The sequence below is a fragment of the Sebastes umbrosus genome, chromosome 3 (genome assembly GCF_015220745.1).
Source record: "Sebastes umbrosus isolate fSebUmb1 chromosome 3, fSebUmb1.pri, whole genome shotgun sequence".
NCBI classification, from domain to species: Eukaryota; Metazoa; Chordata; class Actinopteri; order Perciformes; family Sebastidae; genus Sebastes; species Sebastes umbrosus.
The window spans coordinates 7,473,221-7,491,028 of NC_051271.1; the positions used below are offsets into that span (position 1 = coordinate 7,473,221).

Below are 17,808 nucleotides of genomic sequence, written 5' to 3' on the forward strand. Positions count from 1 at the left end.
CTTTTTTTGTTTTTCTTTTTGAACAAATTCAAATTTACAAACAACATGGCTCATAGATTATGGCATTAGATTAAAAGGACAAGGTGCATACAGAACAAGAACACATAAAATATGTAAAATTATACATGAAAATAATAATAAATTAAATTAAGGGCTGTACCTGTAATTCATATTCTTCTATTATACTAAGAAGTTTCAATGCATTTTTGTTTTTCATTACTTTAAGGGCTTTTATGTAAGAAAGAAACTCAGAATGAAACACATTAAACCTATAGGTTTCACTTTCATATACTTGGATTTGTGCAAATAAAATTTTCCAAGAATGAGAATGTTATTCACCACCTTTTAATAAAGTGTCTGAGTGAAGGACAGGCTATGTGGGATAGATGTTATAGATGTTAGTTAAGATCCTTCTTCCTTTTTTGTTATGTTTTTTTTTCTTCTGGGGTTGGAGGGAGGTCATTTGTATAAGCCTGTGTCTTCTTGACCTTTCCTGACAGTTTTTTTTGTTTTTTTTTCATTGACTGGATTTTGTGCAGTTTTATATATGTGCAAATAAATAAATAAAAAAAAAATATATATATATACTATAAAGTTGTTTTCATGGCAGCTTACTCGCATCCTCAATTTCGCTATGGGGCCGAGACATTCACGGCGGCTATCTTGGTTTTTCGGGAGTAAATCAAATATCAGAAGAGAGAGAGGGGTCGCTGAGCATGCGCGTACGCGACAGAATGGAAGCATCGTGATTGGGGGGGGGGTTGTCACGTCGTCGTCACGTCCAATCAGCGTGTGCCCTGATCCTAGACCCGTCCTCTGTCACACAACAGGGCGATAATAACAAAACACTGACAGGACTATTATGACCTTTAATAAAGTGCCTGAGTGAAGGACAGGCATGTGGGATGGATAGACACACCACCACATGCTGTGTTTATCCCACATATCGATTAGCAGCTTCAGCTTTACAATCGACAGCTTTCAGTTGAAGCCTTTTCTTTCTGTCTATTCAGGAAAAAATGCTGAATTGTGCATTTTTTCTACAATGGCAGCAGCACACACTCAAAACATCAAATCCTAAACGGAAGAAAGCAAAGCCATATGGTTGTTCTGTCTCAGTTAACCAAGCACAACACAGCTGATTTATTAGTTTCAGGTGCCACTGTTGACCACCTGTTGATATTCAGTTTAAGTGCAGCAGACCTGCTGATAATTAATCAATCAATAAATTTATGAGTGGACTATGGTTATTTTTCCTGTTTCCTTTTATTTTTGCCTTTATTCATTCTTCTTTTAAAGTTCGTTTACAATTGCTTTTAAAGTTTAGATTAAGAAAAAGCTAAAGACCAAGCTCTTTCATAAACACCTCCGCACCTAATGACATTGATGCTACTGATGATGTTGATATTGAGGATGTTGTAAATGTTGATTAGGATATTCATGATGATAATGACATGGATGGCGTTGTTGATGTTGTTAATGATGATCATGAAAAAAAAATATATATATATATATCTGCTTCTATACACCCTGTGCATTGCCTCTTTGAACTGACTGTCGGCACCTGTATCGGACTTGAAGCTGTTGTTGGCCCTTACTCACGTTGTTTCCCTCCTATCTAGATCATTGCTTGTGTTGTAGTACCTCTCAGATGTACGTCGCTTTGGACAAGAGCGTCTGCTAAATGAAATTGTAGAATTGTAGATGCATGTTAAAAGTGCAGTGTGTAGGATTTTGGCGGCATCTAGCGGTTGCAGATTGCAACCAACTGAAAAACTCCCAGGTGCCAAGCGTGTAGAACTACGGTGGCTGACACGAAAAGATGAAAACGCAAATGGCCGTATCTAGAGCCAGTGTATTGGTTTGTCCGTTTACAATAAACGGTGTGAATTAATTTAAATTTGACATTGATGCTAGCATTTTCTGTACATATAAAAATATATGTGTATTTATTTTGCTCTTAATAATCCTCATAATTTACATTTGTCAGAGGCAAAAAACATGTTTTTACAAAATTGAACCGCCTTAATGTGGAAAATAACCCTGATGGTGTCATCAGGGTTTGGTTGGTCTTGAGAATTTAACTTTTTGATGTAAATTTGTTTGAAAGGTGAGGGCTGTTAAACAGACAGGCGAGGTTTAATGAAAGATGCGATTGAGTTGCATTATGGGAATTGTAGGATCTAGTGTTTTTTATGCTTAACTTGAACGATAGGGAATAAAATTCAGGATTTTTTGGCCTCAGCTGCTTTGATTGTGACCATTCTTCTTTTTAACTGTCTCGCGTAAAATCCCCTATTTTATGGAAGTGAACTAAATCAATGGTGTACTCCTTAAATCTTGTTATACTAATAGGAAATAGTACATTTCATGCACCAATGATTGCTAATCAAACTGTGACATGCCATTGACAAATACATTTCACAAACAGAAAAGCAAAATATTTTTCGAGATTTACTTATTAATAGTTATGAAAGAATACTTGTGTCAGTTTATTTTATGTCCAAATCTTTCATTTTGATTGTCTCTTGTAAATATACATATATTTATTTTGCTCTTGATATTCCTAACAATTTTTGTCTTGCTCCCGTTTCTTTTTTCCCGTTCCTCTACAGTATACACCCATATCTTGTGCCCGATCTCTTTATCCTAAATATGTTTGTATTGCTTACAAAAAGCTGAGGAAAAACTGTGGAAAGTCAGTTGCTGTACTGAATTTCATACAAATCTATCACTGATAAAAGTCATTTAAAAAATACAAAGTCACATTTTAATACAAATATACGAGTACATAGAGAATTGCAATTTAAAACTTACATATTTTAACAACAGAGTGGCAGAGATAATAGTTCCATATTTATTCATGGGGCATAGATATCATTGTAATCAACTGAAATGACCAAATGCACTAAATGACTGCTGATGTCTGCATAATGAAGGTAGTGAGCTAGAGTTCAGTGCCCAGAGCCGTCATGAGAGGAGGACTCTGTTGTCTTTGGCCCACTTCTTCAGAGCTCGGATGATGAATTCAACCTGGGGGTTTCCTGGATTTCGCAGCAGAGACAACACCTCTTTAAGTGTCTCCCTAGAACACAAACAGGATATGTGAGGAAATAAGATTAGATCGAGAACGCACCATCTCTCATGCTGCTTTTATTTATCACACCCACCCACTGTAACAAACCACAGAAGTTTGTTACGTCATTCCAGATGTTACTCAGTTTTACTGACCGGGATCTCTTTGACAGATGATGTTTTGCAACAACAACAGCTATAAAAACATTGTTAAATGTGTAATAATGATAGAATCACATTATTGCAGAGGGAAAACAGACAAACATACTTGGACTCCTTGTTTGCCAGTATGAGCTGGAAGACGCCGACACATGCCCCTCTCTTGCCCTCCCAGTAGCTGGAACCTGGGTCCAGTTTCTCCAGTGCATCAAACGCTTTGGCTGCATAGTAGAACTGGCCCATCTGAAACAACAGGCTGTGATCATGAGCACTGGTATGCAACACATTGACTTCCAAGGCACAAATTAAACCACCTCTTTACCAAATGAGCATTTTGTCTCAAGACTTTAATATCCAGAACAATACATGTCTTTGACGCCTGCTTACACTTTTGGTTGCATTTCAAAAATATGGTGAGAAAACTGAGGACAACAGCTAAGCTAAAATGTGCGTATGTAAGTTGTGACCATAATACTCTGTTATAATTGTCACAACTTGCATGAGACAAAAAACAGGCAGGGTGAGAATGAAATTTGCAATTTCTCCATTTAAGGTGACAATTTGGGAATCTAGCTCACATATACAATTGACATATTTGAGTTCAGGAAACAGGTATGCGTTGCATTTTGTAGCACAGTACTGAAGGACCCCAGGCTTTAGCAATAAATGACGATATTCTAATAAAGAATCGTCCAGATGAAGACATTAACTGGAACCGAAGACATGAATACTAATTTTTGGTGATTAACTTTCTCTCGATCCACTAATTGACTAATTGTTTCAGCAATAATTCATACATTTACACATGTATTCCCACTTTAGTGGTCACCATGGATGATACGCGAGGCAGAAAACGGAGGATGAATTCACCTTGTAGCAGTCGTTGGCAATGAGCTGCAGCAGACTGAAGGAATCGGAGGAAGTGCCCATCTTCAGATAGAGCTCCCAGGCAAGCCGGCCCCTCTGGTTCATTATGTCTGACAAGAACAAGACGAGTGTTCAATAATCCATCATTCACAGCAACATTTAGAGATTTAGATTTGGGAAAATATTAAACGCCTGTGGGCCAAGAGGGGGAGAAAAATCTTTTAATGGAGATATCCATTTCTTAGAGCTGAGGAGCGTAACAGCGGCTGTGTGCAAGAGTGAACCTACGTTCTTAACAAACCTGAGGCTAGAAATCTGGCAGTGATGTTTGATTCAGATCTCAGGCTCAGTGAACGAGTATAAAGGCTTCCTCAGTCTTGCTTTCTCCAACTTAAGACCTTTGAGTTTGATTTTTTATGTTTTATATCATCAGATCTAGACTATTATAACTTTTTGTCTATTTTTTTTGTCAACCTAAGAAGGCCTGTCCTTTGTACAGCTGGAAATGCATCAAGCCTGTCGGGGAACACTAAGGGACTGGATGATATTGCTCCAGTTCTTGTAATTTCACACTAGTTATAGTATACAGTATGCAAAATGTCAACTCCCAGCCTTCTTGCTGAACAAACACCTCACCAGCAGTCGGGCATTTTGACATGGTATTCTCACGCTGGTGGCCTGATGCATTGAGGATTAATCTAAAGATTTTACTGACACTACAATATTTAATAAATTATCTATAAATCCCTCTGTGGCGAAGCTTAGCCTGAGATCTGTTTAGAGTTAAAAAAAAAAAAAACTGGACCTATGCTCTGATTTCTTAAATCTTTTTTTCAGACACACATTTATGTTTGTTGTTTGTTTTCTCTCCTGTTCTGAATGATATATTAAAATTGCATTTCTTGCTTAACTGGATTTTATAATTAATCAATCAATAAATCTGTTATTATTTCTAGTGCCTCCTAATGTTCTTTTATTTTGCCTTTATTCACTCTTTTAAAGTTTGTATTTAAAGTTTAAATGCATGTTACAGGAGCAGTGTGTAGGATCTGATGGCATCTAGCGGTGAGGACACAGATTGCAACCAACTGAAACTTCTCCCGTGTGCCAAGCGTGTAGGAGAACAACAGCGGCCGACGCAAAAACGCATCTGTCGCAAATATCACTATCTAGAACCAGTGTTTGGTTTGTCAGTTCTGGGCTACTGTAGAAACATGGCAGCCAGCTCCGCGAAGAGGACCGTATGTAGATATAAATTAATTCTAAGTTAACGAAAACACAATGTTTTGTATTTTCAGGTGATTACACACTAAAGAAAACATACTATTATTAATATTATATTCCATTTATGCCAATAGATCCCCCTAAATGTTACACACTGTTCCTTTAAGTTGACAGACGTGTGTATGAATTGGATGGATGCCAATGGATAAATTTGCCTCACAGAAAGATTTTTCTAACGAAATATGCCATCATCAGTACGACTATTATACATACAGCATCGTGCCAGCCAGCTGAGGTAAACATAGTCATTCTTGATCTTTTCACTCTGAATCAGCAGAAAAATCTGAAAGAAATATTAAAATGAGACATGAAACAATAGTCAGTAACTTATCCGTATTGATCAAAGTCTGTAAAAAGCAGTTGTGTAGATGTATGATGATGTAAGATACCTCTTCTGCTTCTTTGTAGTTGCCAAGGGCTGCTTTAGCCTGAGCATAGTTGAAGTTGAATGTATCATCATTATAGAAGTAACCCTGAAAAATAAAAAAGCACAATTATGCCTACACAAAAAGGTTAAGTGTCCACATGTCTAACAAAAAGTGCATACAAAAGCACACACAGCTGAATAAATGTAATGCATCTGTAAAGCACCACTTGTAATCTGAAGTGACACTTGTCTACCGGTGTGTGGGAGTCTTTTTTAAACTCTATCTTACATACTGATACCACAGAAAAAGTAATCGCACTAACACTAACCTTGACGGAGTTTAGATATATGAGAACATCTTCAAACTGTTTCAAGAGGAAGAAGCAGGAGGCCATGCACTGTCTGCCAGGAATAGTGTCTGAAAGGGAGAAAAATGTTACACACACACATCCTCACAGTGTTGCTTTAAAGGCTTATATTGATCAAATCTCTACTCAACGTACCGCATTCGCTGGCCGAGCCTCCGACCAACTGAAAGAACTGTTGAGCAATTTTCAGGTGATCCCTCTGAAAGATAAAAGCGCAACAAAAAATATTTGTCTCTCGGACTCACTTTCATCACATTTGTTTGTGTGTGATGAATCATTCAACAGAAATACTCACTGATCCAATTTCTTGTCCCAACGCTGCATTTACCACTCCTTTCAAAATATACTCCTGAGAAAATAAATGATCAAAGTAAAAAAAAAAAAACTGATTATCTTGATAGAAAACATGAGAGAAAAAAACTAGGGCTTTCAAAGTTAACGCAATAATAACACATTAACGCAAATTTGTTTTAACGCCACTAATTTCTTTAACATATTCACACAATCGATCTTTCGGAGGCTGTAGCAACATAGCGGACTCTGTGAAGAGGACCCAATCCCTATGTAGATATGAAGGTCTCATTCAAAGCTAACGAAAATACAACGATTCCTATTTTCAGGTGATTATACACTAAAGAAAACATACTTATTATATAGATTCCATTTCTGCCAATAAATCCCCCTAATTGTTACACACTGTTCCTTTAAAAGTAATAATTCACTTGTGGGTAAAATATAAAAAAGTTTATAAATAAGAAGTTTACCAACCATTTGATCTATTTTTTCATTGCTGCTTGAAACCTCATCAAAATCCACTTCAACAAGTTAAAAAAAAAAAGCGATAAAAGAGATACAAAAGCCAAACACTCCATCAGTTTCACAAGTTTTCAGATCCAGGTGACATTGAGGTTATTTTGAAGATAAAACACTGAAAAGGCTCTTCAGGTACTCTTAAGTGGAGCGAGGAGAAGAGGTTTATTAACAGGTTTCATTTAATCTGGCATGATCGTGGTTTTCACTGTACATTTTCTTTGCTGTAAAAAAAAGTGACCTTGAATGCAAAATAGCCAATATTAGCACTGGCTGTAGCTAAACAATGTTAGAGTGAAATTGAGCTGATCTGGAGTTTCTTATTGAGACTAAATAGTTACATAGCGCTTAAAAGAACGAGTGTAATATCACTATAAAACCCAATGTCAATGTGAATCCTTACCTGAGGCGTCGTGGGCACCAGATCTTGGATGAGGTTGTAGGCTTCCTGGACGTCATCTGAAAGTATAAAATGGAGCATGTGAATCGAAGAGTTGGGGTAGTTTTTCTCTGAAATCTGACACTTAAAACTACTACTTAACAGCTGCATGAAAAGGGAGATGATGCATTTACTTTACACGTCAGACTTAATAATGAAAAAGAACATCTAAGATAGTTCCCTATACCTTTTCTTAACACCCCAATGATTTTAGACAATATTAAATAAAGCAGAGCATTACATAAACGAGTGTGATGTCATTGTGGTGTATATCATTGTATTATTTTCAGATTTCTTGAAACTTATTAGAGAGTACAATTAAAGCTGCAGTGCGTAGAAATGGAGCAAATATGATTTAAAAAAAGATAATTTTAATTAAACGGTCACTATGTCCTGACAGTAGAGCATGAGACAGGTAATCTGAAAAAAATCATGAGCCTCTGTGTCCTCCAGTGCTCCTAATGGCATCTGCAAGATTTCACAGACAGTTTTGCTTGTTCCAAAAAAACTGCAATGCCATGGCTACACACCTTGTCTGAGATAGTAGATGACCAAGTTGAGTCTGGCCTCGGGGATCACATCGATCAAGGGAGGCAGCACCTGCAACGCCCCCTCCCCACCACGAAACACCACCTGCAGTACACAGGGGAGAGATTCAGAGTGTGGAAAAGTAGCATGTAAGTCACTGGTGTATGCACAAACCCACACACATACCCACTCACACAGTTAGAGCTCGAGAAGAGCTTACCAGGTTGTGTCGGATAAGCTCCTTAGCAAACTCAAAGGAGCAGGAGGAGATGTCGATTAGGTTCTTCAACTCAGCCTGAGAGGGAGAGAGAGCACACATAAGTCAAACCTACCACCAGTTACTCTCCTCAAAGAAATGAAAAGGACAAGAAGTCACTGACTCGACTGTAACGGCGCATGCATGGCTAATAAATAAAGGTAAAAAATGTAATTATTTAATTTTAATTTTAATAAATTCTTTAATGAGTTCCTTCTCATTAACAGCTACAGTACTGTGAGCTGTTGATTTAATTACAAATGTCTGCCTTTGTATTATTTGCAGGGTTGGTGGTGTTACTTTAAAAATGTATTCTGATACAACTACTAATTACCTGTTAAAAAACGTAATCAGTAACCTAATCCATGTATCATGATATTCAAGTAATGTAACTTGATTACTTTACGTTACTTTTGGACTATCGCAATACCAAATATGCAAATAAAGCGAAGAGAAAAGAAAAATGCTGAAATTTCGTCATTATTTTGTACGTAAAGCAGAAAAGAGGAACGACATCACAGTAAAGTACAAGTTCTGCCTTCCAGCCGTGAAAAAGCTGTCATCATCCAAGGACTCGAGTCATTTGGCACATTAGTGTCGCCAGATTTTAACTTGGAGCAGAAGCAGTACCCATATAAATTAAAATAACTTTACCTGGTTTGTCCTGTGTTTTGTTTGCTGGACCAGGAACTTGAAGGTCATTTCCTACGAACCGTCTTTTTACGCTGATAAGCCTCTCAGCAAAAAGGAAAAACTTGATGAACTGGAAAGTGCACAAACCATTCTGCTGTGCGATAATTTGCACTGTACTGTTGACCCTCTTTTCTGCTTTACATACAACATAATGGCGAAATGTCCACCCAGTGAAAGCATTTTTTCATTAAAGTTAGAGGCCATTGTGTGAGACTCGTGTCATGAAGTGTTGTAATGGGTGCACATGTGCATGGTAGTATATCGTTCTTTATTTTAAAATGTATTTTAAAACTGTAATCCTGCTAATAATCCCCATTTTTACTAAATATATTGGTAATCTTATTACATCTTTTTTTCTGTAACAGTAATGGAATACAGTTACCTTTTTTTGTATCCTAATTATTTAACGCCATTCCATGTAATCCATTACTCCCCAAGCCTGATTTTATATGTTAACATATTGGCGCAAGGTGACAGAACCACAAACTTGGATGTAGAGTTGAAAACAAAGATGAAGTGAAATAAATATTTTTTTTTTTTTCCTTTTTGAAAAGAAATTAGTTTTTTCATTCATTTATTCATTCATTCATCCCCTTTAACCTTTCGGGAGATCTATTCTTACACAGACAGTGACAGACCTCGCTCACACAAAACTTAAAAATGTGTGTAAGAAAATGTGAAAACACATCATATGAAGAACAACGAAAATATCAGCCAGGATATGGATATGTGATATGGCAATCACACACTGAGTACCTCAGCAGCCTTGCCATTGTAGAGTCTGAAGTGGTTGCAGGCCTTGAGGTTGAGGGCAATAGTGGAGTCCGGCATGCTCTGCAGGTACACGGCCAACACCTCCTGGGACACATCATAGTAGTCCAGCTTGTAGTAGCACAGAGCCACGTAAACTTTCAAGGCGAGGAAATCTCTGAAAGAAAAGATGACTGGCTTTCAGACCTATTACTTGTAGTACCTGGACACAAAATGTTTCAGTTTTAAGATTTAATGAACAAACATGGTATTTAGAAACAAAAGAAATTTTGTTACCCATGTCATGAATTTAATCACTCACTGTTATCTTACCTGTCTCATGCACTACTGTCAGGATATAGTGACCGTTTTATAAAAATAACTTTTTAAAATCATATTTGCTCCATTTCTACCCACTGTAGCTTTAAAACTGACCTGTGGTACAATTTGTCTGTAGCAAAGTACATGTTTCTTTCATAGTCAACCTAACATTTTAGCAAATGACAATCTTATTATTATTGTACATTATGATAACAAATATCTTTATAATTGGACATTTTTCACATCAAATTTCACGTGCAAAAAATACAGAAAAAAAAACAGACACAAACAAGAGAACACCTGAATGTCAGAAATTAGTTTTTAAAAAGAATGGATATTTGCAGGCTAGCAAACACAAGGAACATCAAGGCTTTGGGAAAATGGGCTGCTACGGCAAGTTTTTTGCATAGCGCTGTTTTGATATTTTTGCATTTTTCTGTTAGCATTTGGAAGAAGTAGTAGTAGCAGTAAGGCTCATTTGAATTCCAACAAAAAGTGTGCTTCGAGCTGCTGCAGAGGCACGCAACTAAAACTGCTGTCAAGCTAGTAAAAAAATCTCAGGTGCACCTTGGGCTACGGATGCCACAAAGCCACGAATAGATCTCCGAGAAGTGGCACAGTGAAACCAAAGTCTTTCATTTTCTTACCCTCGCTACTTCAGATACAGTATATCAGTGTTAGAGGAAGCTAGCTCAGCTGTACTGACACTTGAATTATCTTTATGGTTCCACAAGGCGTGAAGCTCAAATTAACAACTCACGCCTGTCAAGGTGGTGCTAGGATGGCACATGCACCCAAGTGCAGCAGGACTGTGAAACTAATTTAAGAGAGTAAAAAAAGGCAGGGGAAAGCACAGACTTGTTCTGTAGTAGAAGGCGTTTATAGATGTCTATGGCCTCCTGGTAGTGGGAGCGCATGTAGTGGATGGATGCCAGGCTCAGCTGGTCCTCTGTCACATCCTCCAGGTTCTGGTGGAAACCCATCAGCCTCTTCTCATCGTTGAACTGAGACACAATATGAAGACACCAGGCAATGAAGGAATACATCATTCTGAAATGTGATCACGATGACGCAAAAAAGCCAAAGACTAGGGAGGGAGCAAGAAGACATGAATCACAGAGGAACCAGCAGTTCATAAAAAGTGGAAATGGAATGGACAAAATGGAGGCTTCGTCCAAAATCGCATACTATTCACTACATACCCAACTTGTGTACAATTGTTCAACATACTTTTATGTCAATAAACAGTAGTATGTATCTTTCGGACGCACTGAGCAGTAATTGACATTGTCACGTTGCCTGAGAGCCTCCTTGCCGGTTGGAGATGTGTAACCATGGCAACTCGTGCCGACCTCATGTAACCAAAACAACGGTTTGTGAGGATCAAAGTCTGAATCAATTTAAAATAAACAAGTACTTAACGCCAATCAAAGTGAAATCTTATACTTAGGGTTAAATTGAAGTGTTATTGATGTTACAGAGCTGTCCGTCAACGTCCGTTATGAACGCTGTCATCACTACCGCATTGCATTGTGGGATATTAATGCCGCCATAGTGTCCAGCGTTGCATACTGTAATATTTTACTGGAAATAGTATGAAATTCGCGCACTATTGGATCCATACATACTAAAATATCTCACATACTATTTTAACGTACTAAATAGCATGTTAGTGTGGAATTTCGGACGCAACAGTAATTTACCTATAAGATCAGTATTATATGTAGGGGTGCCACAATATATTACGGTATTGACGATAACCGTGATATTTAAAAATGAAATATTGATATAATGTTAATAATACACATGATAATATTGTGTAAATAATCAAGCTTGAATCATTTTATATATACAATTATGGTCAGAGACTCTCTCTCCACCTCCCTACACTAGTACTCAGTGTGATTAATTTGTAAAAAAGAGACGAATCGCACAGTAAACAAAGTTAAAGATGACTTTGACTGATTATTGGAAAGTTTTCTTCAATTTTCAATAGATATCGATATAATATTGTTATCATGAATTCTTTTTGTCACGATAATCGTGTAGTGAAAATTTGATATTGTAACAGCCCTAATTGTATGACATGAATACAGACCTCCGTAGGTTCCTCTCTTATTTTAGATATAAACCTGTATCTACAGTGCAAGGTTGCTCAGCAGGGAATTATTAGTGATCAAGTGAAGGAATGGAGGAAAAGGAAAACACACACAATAGTAAAATAATACAGTAGTTTTCCAACCTTGTGAGCCAAGTGGAAGAGTAGTCGGTTTTGGAGGGGGGATATTGGCCCTACAGACAGCAATAGATTTAGTTAGACAGCCATCCGCATGAGAATAAGAGGCACATTTCATAAACATCATAACCTCAACAATTACATAACTGACTAAAGAGCATTTTATGATGATGATCTGGCAAAAAATATAAATAACTGAGGAATGAGTTAAAGGGAACTTAAAGTGTACAACAACCCCACTTAAATCCTTTTCGTTCCTCAAGCTGCAAAAAAAGTCTTCACAATAAAAGCCTGCAAGTAATTATTAGAAAAACCTGGTGCACAATTACTATTACTATTTTAACTGAAGGTTGGTAAAAAATATACGATCTGGCCAAAAGTATGTGCACAAAATGGTGGGCTTTCATGATTGGTGACATTTGGATTAGGTTTTGGTGAGCTACAAACACAAATAATCCAAAATTACATTATACAATATGTCAATATGATTTTACTGAAATCACATTAAACCTGCACTAGGCAGACTGTTTTTGGCCTCACTGGAAAAAAATTCCATAATAACCTTTCAGCATATTGTAATTTAAGTGTTCTGAGAGATAACTACACTTCTGCACCTCCTCATGGCTCTGTTTCAGGCTTTAAAAAAATCTAGCCTGTGACGGGAGACTTTGACCAATCACAGGTCATTTCAGAGAGAGAGAGCGTTCCTATTGACTGTTCATTCAACGGAGGCAGCTATCAATCACTCGCGACCTCCGATCAAACGGTCAAACTAGGCAGCGCTGTACTGTTTAGCTGTAAAATGAGAAAGTTTGCTCCGGCTGGAGGGCGGTGCTTGGTATTTCCTCAACTGATCTCAACATGGCTGCCGGGTCACAAACTTTCTATATAATATAGTGATCGTTTTCTAAAAATAACTTTTTTTTAATCATATTTGCTCCAATTCTACCCACTGCAGCTTTAATGCCTAACTTTGTTAAAAAAAAAAAAAAAAAAAAATTATTGATATTTAGAACCCTCAGCATATTTACACCAATTTGGTCCAATTCAGGAGCAAAAATGTGTTTTTTAAAATATAAGTATGTCGACTGGATGGCATAGCAGATATGAATACCACATTTTGATAATGTATTGATGAGTCAGAGACAATCAAATGCCACAGTGTACTGTTGAGCAAGAAGGTTGCATGCAGTGGTTAGCATACAGTACAAAGGAAGACTTTATAAATGTAACAGCTGGAAAGCCTACCCTTAGATGCAGCCTCCTCAGCGTCTTTATAGAGCCCCAGAAAAAACAGTACACAGGCCAGTAACACCCACACCTCCGCAGGACAGTCAGGCTTCATGGTCAGAGACTTGTACTCCTGTCAGAGCATGATAATGAAATATATTACACATGTGATCGACTATACAAAAAGCGGTCAGTCACATCCTTATGCATTTATCCAACAAGTATTCAGAATTATTAATCATTTAAATACAGCATCTGGGGTACTTTATGTGAAATTCTGTGTACCAAACATCACACATTCAGACACACACACATAAACAACAAAAAATACCTCCATAGATCTCTTGTAATCACCCAAGTGAAAGGCGCAGTAGCCAATCCAAAGGTCCACATGCTCCTCTTTCTCGCCAATACTTCTCTGAAACTGGAGATGACACAGCAACAAATCAGCAGCAGCATTCAGTAATACAGTGCTGTCTGTACCATAGGTGTGGGAGTGATTATATTTCTGAAACTTTAATTCAAGGGCATGACACGGGATAATCTGATCAGAAAAAATAGTTAACCCCTCTGTGAAAATGCAGCAATTATTTATTCATCCACAGGGGCAAGTTAGCCCAGTCCATCTCACTGAATCTCTTAACTGAATTTGGATATTTTTATTATAGGAAATTGCTGCTGAATAGCATAAGCGGTTACAGATAATGGATGAATGGTTGTCTGGATGTGATATGTTGTTTTAATGTACTCTTTTCAATGCAGTTTTTGCACATGGGAACCAAAGACAAATTTCTGCCTTTTTGTACACGAAAATAATAAAGTATTTTCTATTTCTATTCTATTATATAATGTGACACTTATTAGGCCTTTTGGGGATCTTGTGCATTTTTCCAACTCTGAAAATAGTTCAGATGTTGGTCAGCTGCAGTACATCACACAGAGCTAAGGATTCAATTATTTGTGATTAGGGGCTGTGTATTTGCAAGAATCTGGCGATACGATACGTATCACGATACAGTGGTTACGATTCAATATATTGCCATATATTGCGATACTGATACTTGAGAAGGCACATCTCTTTGCCAATAAAATAAAGTATTGACTGAGTTAATCTTTGCATGTAAAATATTAATTAAAAATCTATACAGTGTTTTTGAGAATTGATACAGTATCATCATTTCTTACACCCCTACTTGTGATCCATGAATGCATGTCAGCATGGAAACACTAAATCTGGCCCTTTAAAAATCCACTTAAAAGCCTTAGCTCGCAATTATTATATTTATTAGTTAAAGTTATTATTATTATTAACGTGTGTGTGTTATGTGTGTGTGAGTACCTCCAACAGTGTAAAAGCCCCCAGGTAGTCTCTCTGTTGCAGGTATTCCTCCAAAGAGGGAACCTTTGTCTTGTTTTTCTTCTTCTTCTCACTGATGCTCACCGGTGTCTCTCCTCCCACGGCTGGCTTCACACGGGAGAGGATCTGCCAAAACATTTTGATTTATCAAGTTAAAGGTCACATATCATGCTTATTTTCAGATTCATACTTGTATTTTGTGTTTCTACTAGAACATGTTTATATGCTGTAATGTTCAAAAACACTTTATTTTCCTCATACTGTCAGCCTGAATAAACCTGTATTTACCCTCTGTCTGAAACGCTCCGTTTTAGCACATTTTGATGGAATTGCAACATAATTGCGTTGCTAGGCAACAGCTTGGGTCCATGTGTACTTCCTGTCAGCTGATGACATTCACATACACTGCAACCAGGGATAAACTTTACGTTTAAATTTTTAAAACTGTGCAAAAGGTCCAAATATAGTATATTTGTGACATCACAAATGGGCAGAAATCCTGACAGCTTGTTTCAAATGCAGAGTTTCTGAATACGGGCTGTGTGTATATACCTGTGGATTGAGCGTTTCGATACTTTCATAGTATTTATATAGGACTTAAAGGTCCCATATTATAAAAAAGTGAGATTTTCATGTTTTTCTATTATAAAGCAGGCTAAAGTCCTATATAAATACTGTGAAAGTATCAAAACACTCAATCCACAGGGAAATACACACAGCCCGTATTCAGAAACTCTGCATTTGAAATAAGATGTCAGGATTTCTGCCCATTTGTGATGTCACGAATATACAATATTTAGACCCTTGACACAATTTGAAACGTAAACATTCTAAATGTGTCCCAGTTTATTCCTGGTTGCAGTGTGTATGTGAATGTCATCAGCTGACAGGAAGTACACATGGACCCAAGCTGTTGCCTAGCAACGCAATTATGTTGCAATTCCATCAAAATGTGCTAAAACGGAGCGTTTCAGACAGAGGGTAAATTCAGGCAGACAGTATGAAGAAAATAAAGTTGTTGTTTTTTACCATTACAGCATGTAAACATGTTCTAGTAGAAACACAAAATACAAGTATGAACCTGAAAATGAGCACAATATCGGACCTTTAAGCCTGCTTTATAATAAAAAAACATCTCACTTTTTATAATATGGGACCTTTAACATAGATCTTTCAGTTGGTTTGGGGGTCAAACATGCCATGACATTTTCAAAAAACATGTTAACTTATGAGAACAACACTATAATGGTCAACTCACCATGTCGACGAGTGTTTATTGAAGAGGCACCGACAGCTCAAGCTAAGCCTCGTTTATCACTAGTGTTTATCACTTGGTAACGTCTGGTGTTCCTAGCAACGACAACACAAACTGTAAGCCGTTAGCTCGCTATCTAACGTTAAATTGTTATCTATCTAACGTTAATTTCATCTAACATTGAACCAAACGTAAACGTAATTATCTTACGACTAACACAGCTGCCTTAAATTAACAGTTTAACACGTTTTTTCCCACTATCTGGTGGAGGAATATGCTCCATCTTGGTTAATGTTAGCTAGCTGATAAGTTAACGGTTGGCATAGATTAATACTTCCGCTCTCATATTTTCTAATTAAAAGCACAAGCAAATCTTTCAATGTAGCGAGGCAGCTAAACACGTATTTTAGGGTGAAAATCCATATCATGGCCTCCTTTAAAAAACCTCTGAGCGGGTTTAACCCCAAATTGGAGATGGCCATTGAAGGAAAAGCCCGGACATTAACTGTTTTAGCGCTCGAATGACATTTATTTTGAAGTCTAACACAGTTTGTGGGGCTCAACAGGAAACAGCTTGACTTCTCTGTGTAGAACTTGATTACGTAGTTTGGTTTTTGTTGCCTAGCAACGGAGCAGAGAAAAATGGCACACCACTTTTATTTATTTTTTTTATTTTGTTTTTCCTTTATTTTAAGTATTTAAGTAATTAAGTATGTTTATGTAAATGTCTGAGTTACTCAGACATTTACATAAACATACTTAATTAGTTACAAACATGAAGTGAAGCAACTCTTGCAGGATCCTGCAAATAAATATTCTATACTTTTACATTAAAAACAACATACAAGTGGTAAAGAGATCATGTCATCACTCCACCAAAAAATGTTAGCAACTAATGAGTTTAATCCTCTGCCCAACAAAAATATATCTATATTGGTCTATAAATCTCAGTTCTTGATTATCAAAAACTCTACAGCAGCCTTTAATGAGAGTACCAACATCTGTATTTACATGAATTTTTGCACCGCTCACCTCCTGTGTGTCTCCAAACAAGTAGAGATCAGGCTTGACTTCCCAGTGGAGCTACCTGGAGATGGCACCCCTCATCCTCCACCTCTCATCCTCCTCCACCTCCCATCTTCCACCTCTCATTCTCCACCTCTCATCCTCCCTCCCTCATCCTCTATCCCTCATCCTCCACCCCTCATCCTCCACCTCTCATCCTCCATCTCCACCTCTCATCCTCCATCTCCACCTCTCATCCTCCAGCTCTCATCCTCCCTCCCTCATCCTCCACCTCTCATCCTCCACCTCTCATCCTCCACCCCTCATCCTCCACCTCTCACAACTTTATTCGGTAACACTTCATTTTACAGGTCCTTAAATTTGATAAGGTTTTAGGTTTTTATTATTATTAATTAGGTGATAATTAGCAAGTAACCTATTTGAAATTTCTTCGGAATTACTGCCAAATTACCCCAATATTTACTTCAAAATTGATCAAAAAATTACTTTATTATAAACATTATTTAATAATTATATGCTAAAATAGCATATAATGGTTAAAATAGGTCCTTAGGCTTGAGAAGCGGCTGTGCGCTGCTCTTCATCGGAGGTGGAAAACCAAAACTAATAGAAGACACCTCTGATCAGGTACAAATCTCACCATTGTGTGACTTATTGTCTACACAAATGTAACCTGGTAGCTAATGTAATGATTCAGGGAGTTTTTTTAAGAAATTTCATATAAATTATTTGCTAATTATTATCTATTTATCAGCAGACATGGAAATAAAGCATATCAATTAACTTT

At 37.2% G+C, this 17,808-nt stretch overlaps 1 protein-coding gene across 2 annotated transcripts; it reads right to left on the bottom strand.

Annotated features, from left to right (window-relative positions):
* Nucleotides 1-2,733: 2,733 nt before the first annotated feature.
* On the bottom strand, nt 2,734-17,170 carry ttc26 (tetratricopeptide repeat domain 26). 2 transcript variants are annotated; one of them, XM_037765342.1, is made up of 18 exons: nt 17,028-17,170; nt 14,723-14,866; nt 13,715-13,807; nt 13,402-13,516; nt 12,160-12,209; nt 10,776-10,921; nt 9,603-9,774; nt 8,118-8,192; nt 7,900-8,002; nt 7,334-7,389; nt 6,416-6,469; nt 6,256-6,319; nt 6,082-6,170; nt 5,775-5,858; nt 5,599-5,668; nt 4,105-4,211; nt 3,344-3,477; nt 2,734-3,085 (listed from the first exon to the last, which is right to left on the bottom strand). In XM_037765342.1, exons 3-18 carry the CDS (start codon nt 13,718-13,720, stop codon nt 2,971-2,973), a joined length of 1,440 nt encoding a protein of 479 aa, XP_037621270.1. In that variant the 5' UTR covers nt 13,721-13,807; nt 14,723-14,866; nt 17,028-17,170; the 3' UTR covers nt 2,734-2,970. The 2 variants fall into 2 exon arrangements, with proteins under 2 accessions (XP_037621270.1, XP_037621269.1); XM_037765341.1 differs by lacking the exon at nt 17,028-17,170 and adding an exon at nt 15,999-16,456.
* Between the last annotated feature and the right edge of the window lie 638 nt (nt 17,171-17,808).

Coding starts and splice junctions, on each gene's coding strand:
- ttc26 (XM_037765341.1), bottom strand. Junction 13,808..14,722: donor GGGCTTTTACACTGTTGGAG/GTACTCACACAC, acceptor TGTCATCTCCAG/TTTCAGAGAAGTATTGGCGA. Junction 7,390..7,899: donor CATCTACTATCTCAGACAAG/GTGTGTAGCCAT, acceptor TTATACTTTCAG/ATGACGTCCAGGAAGCCTAC.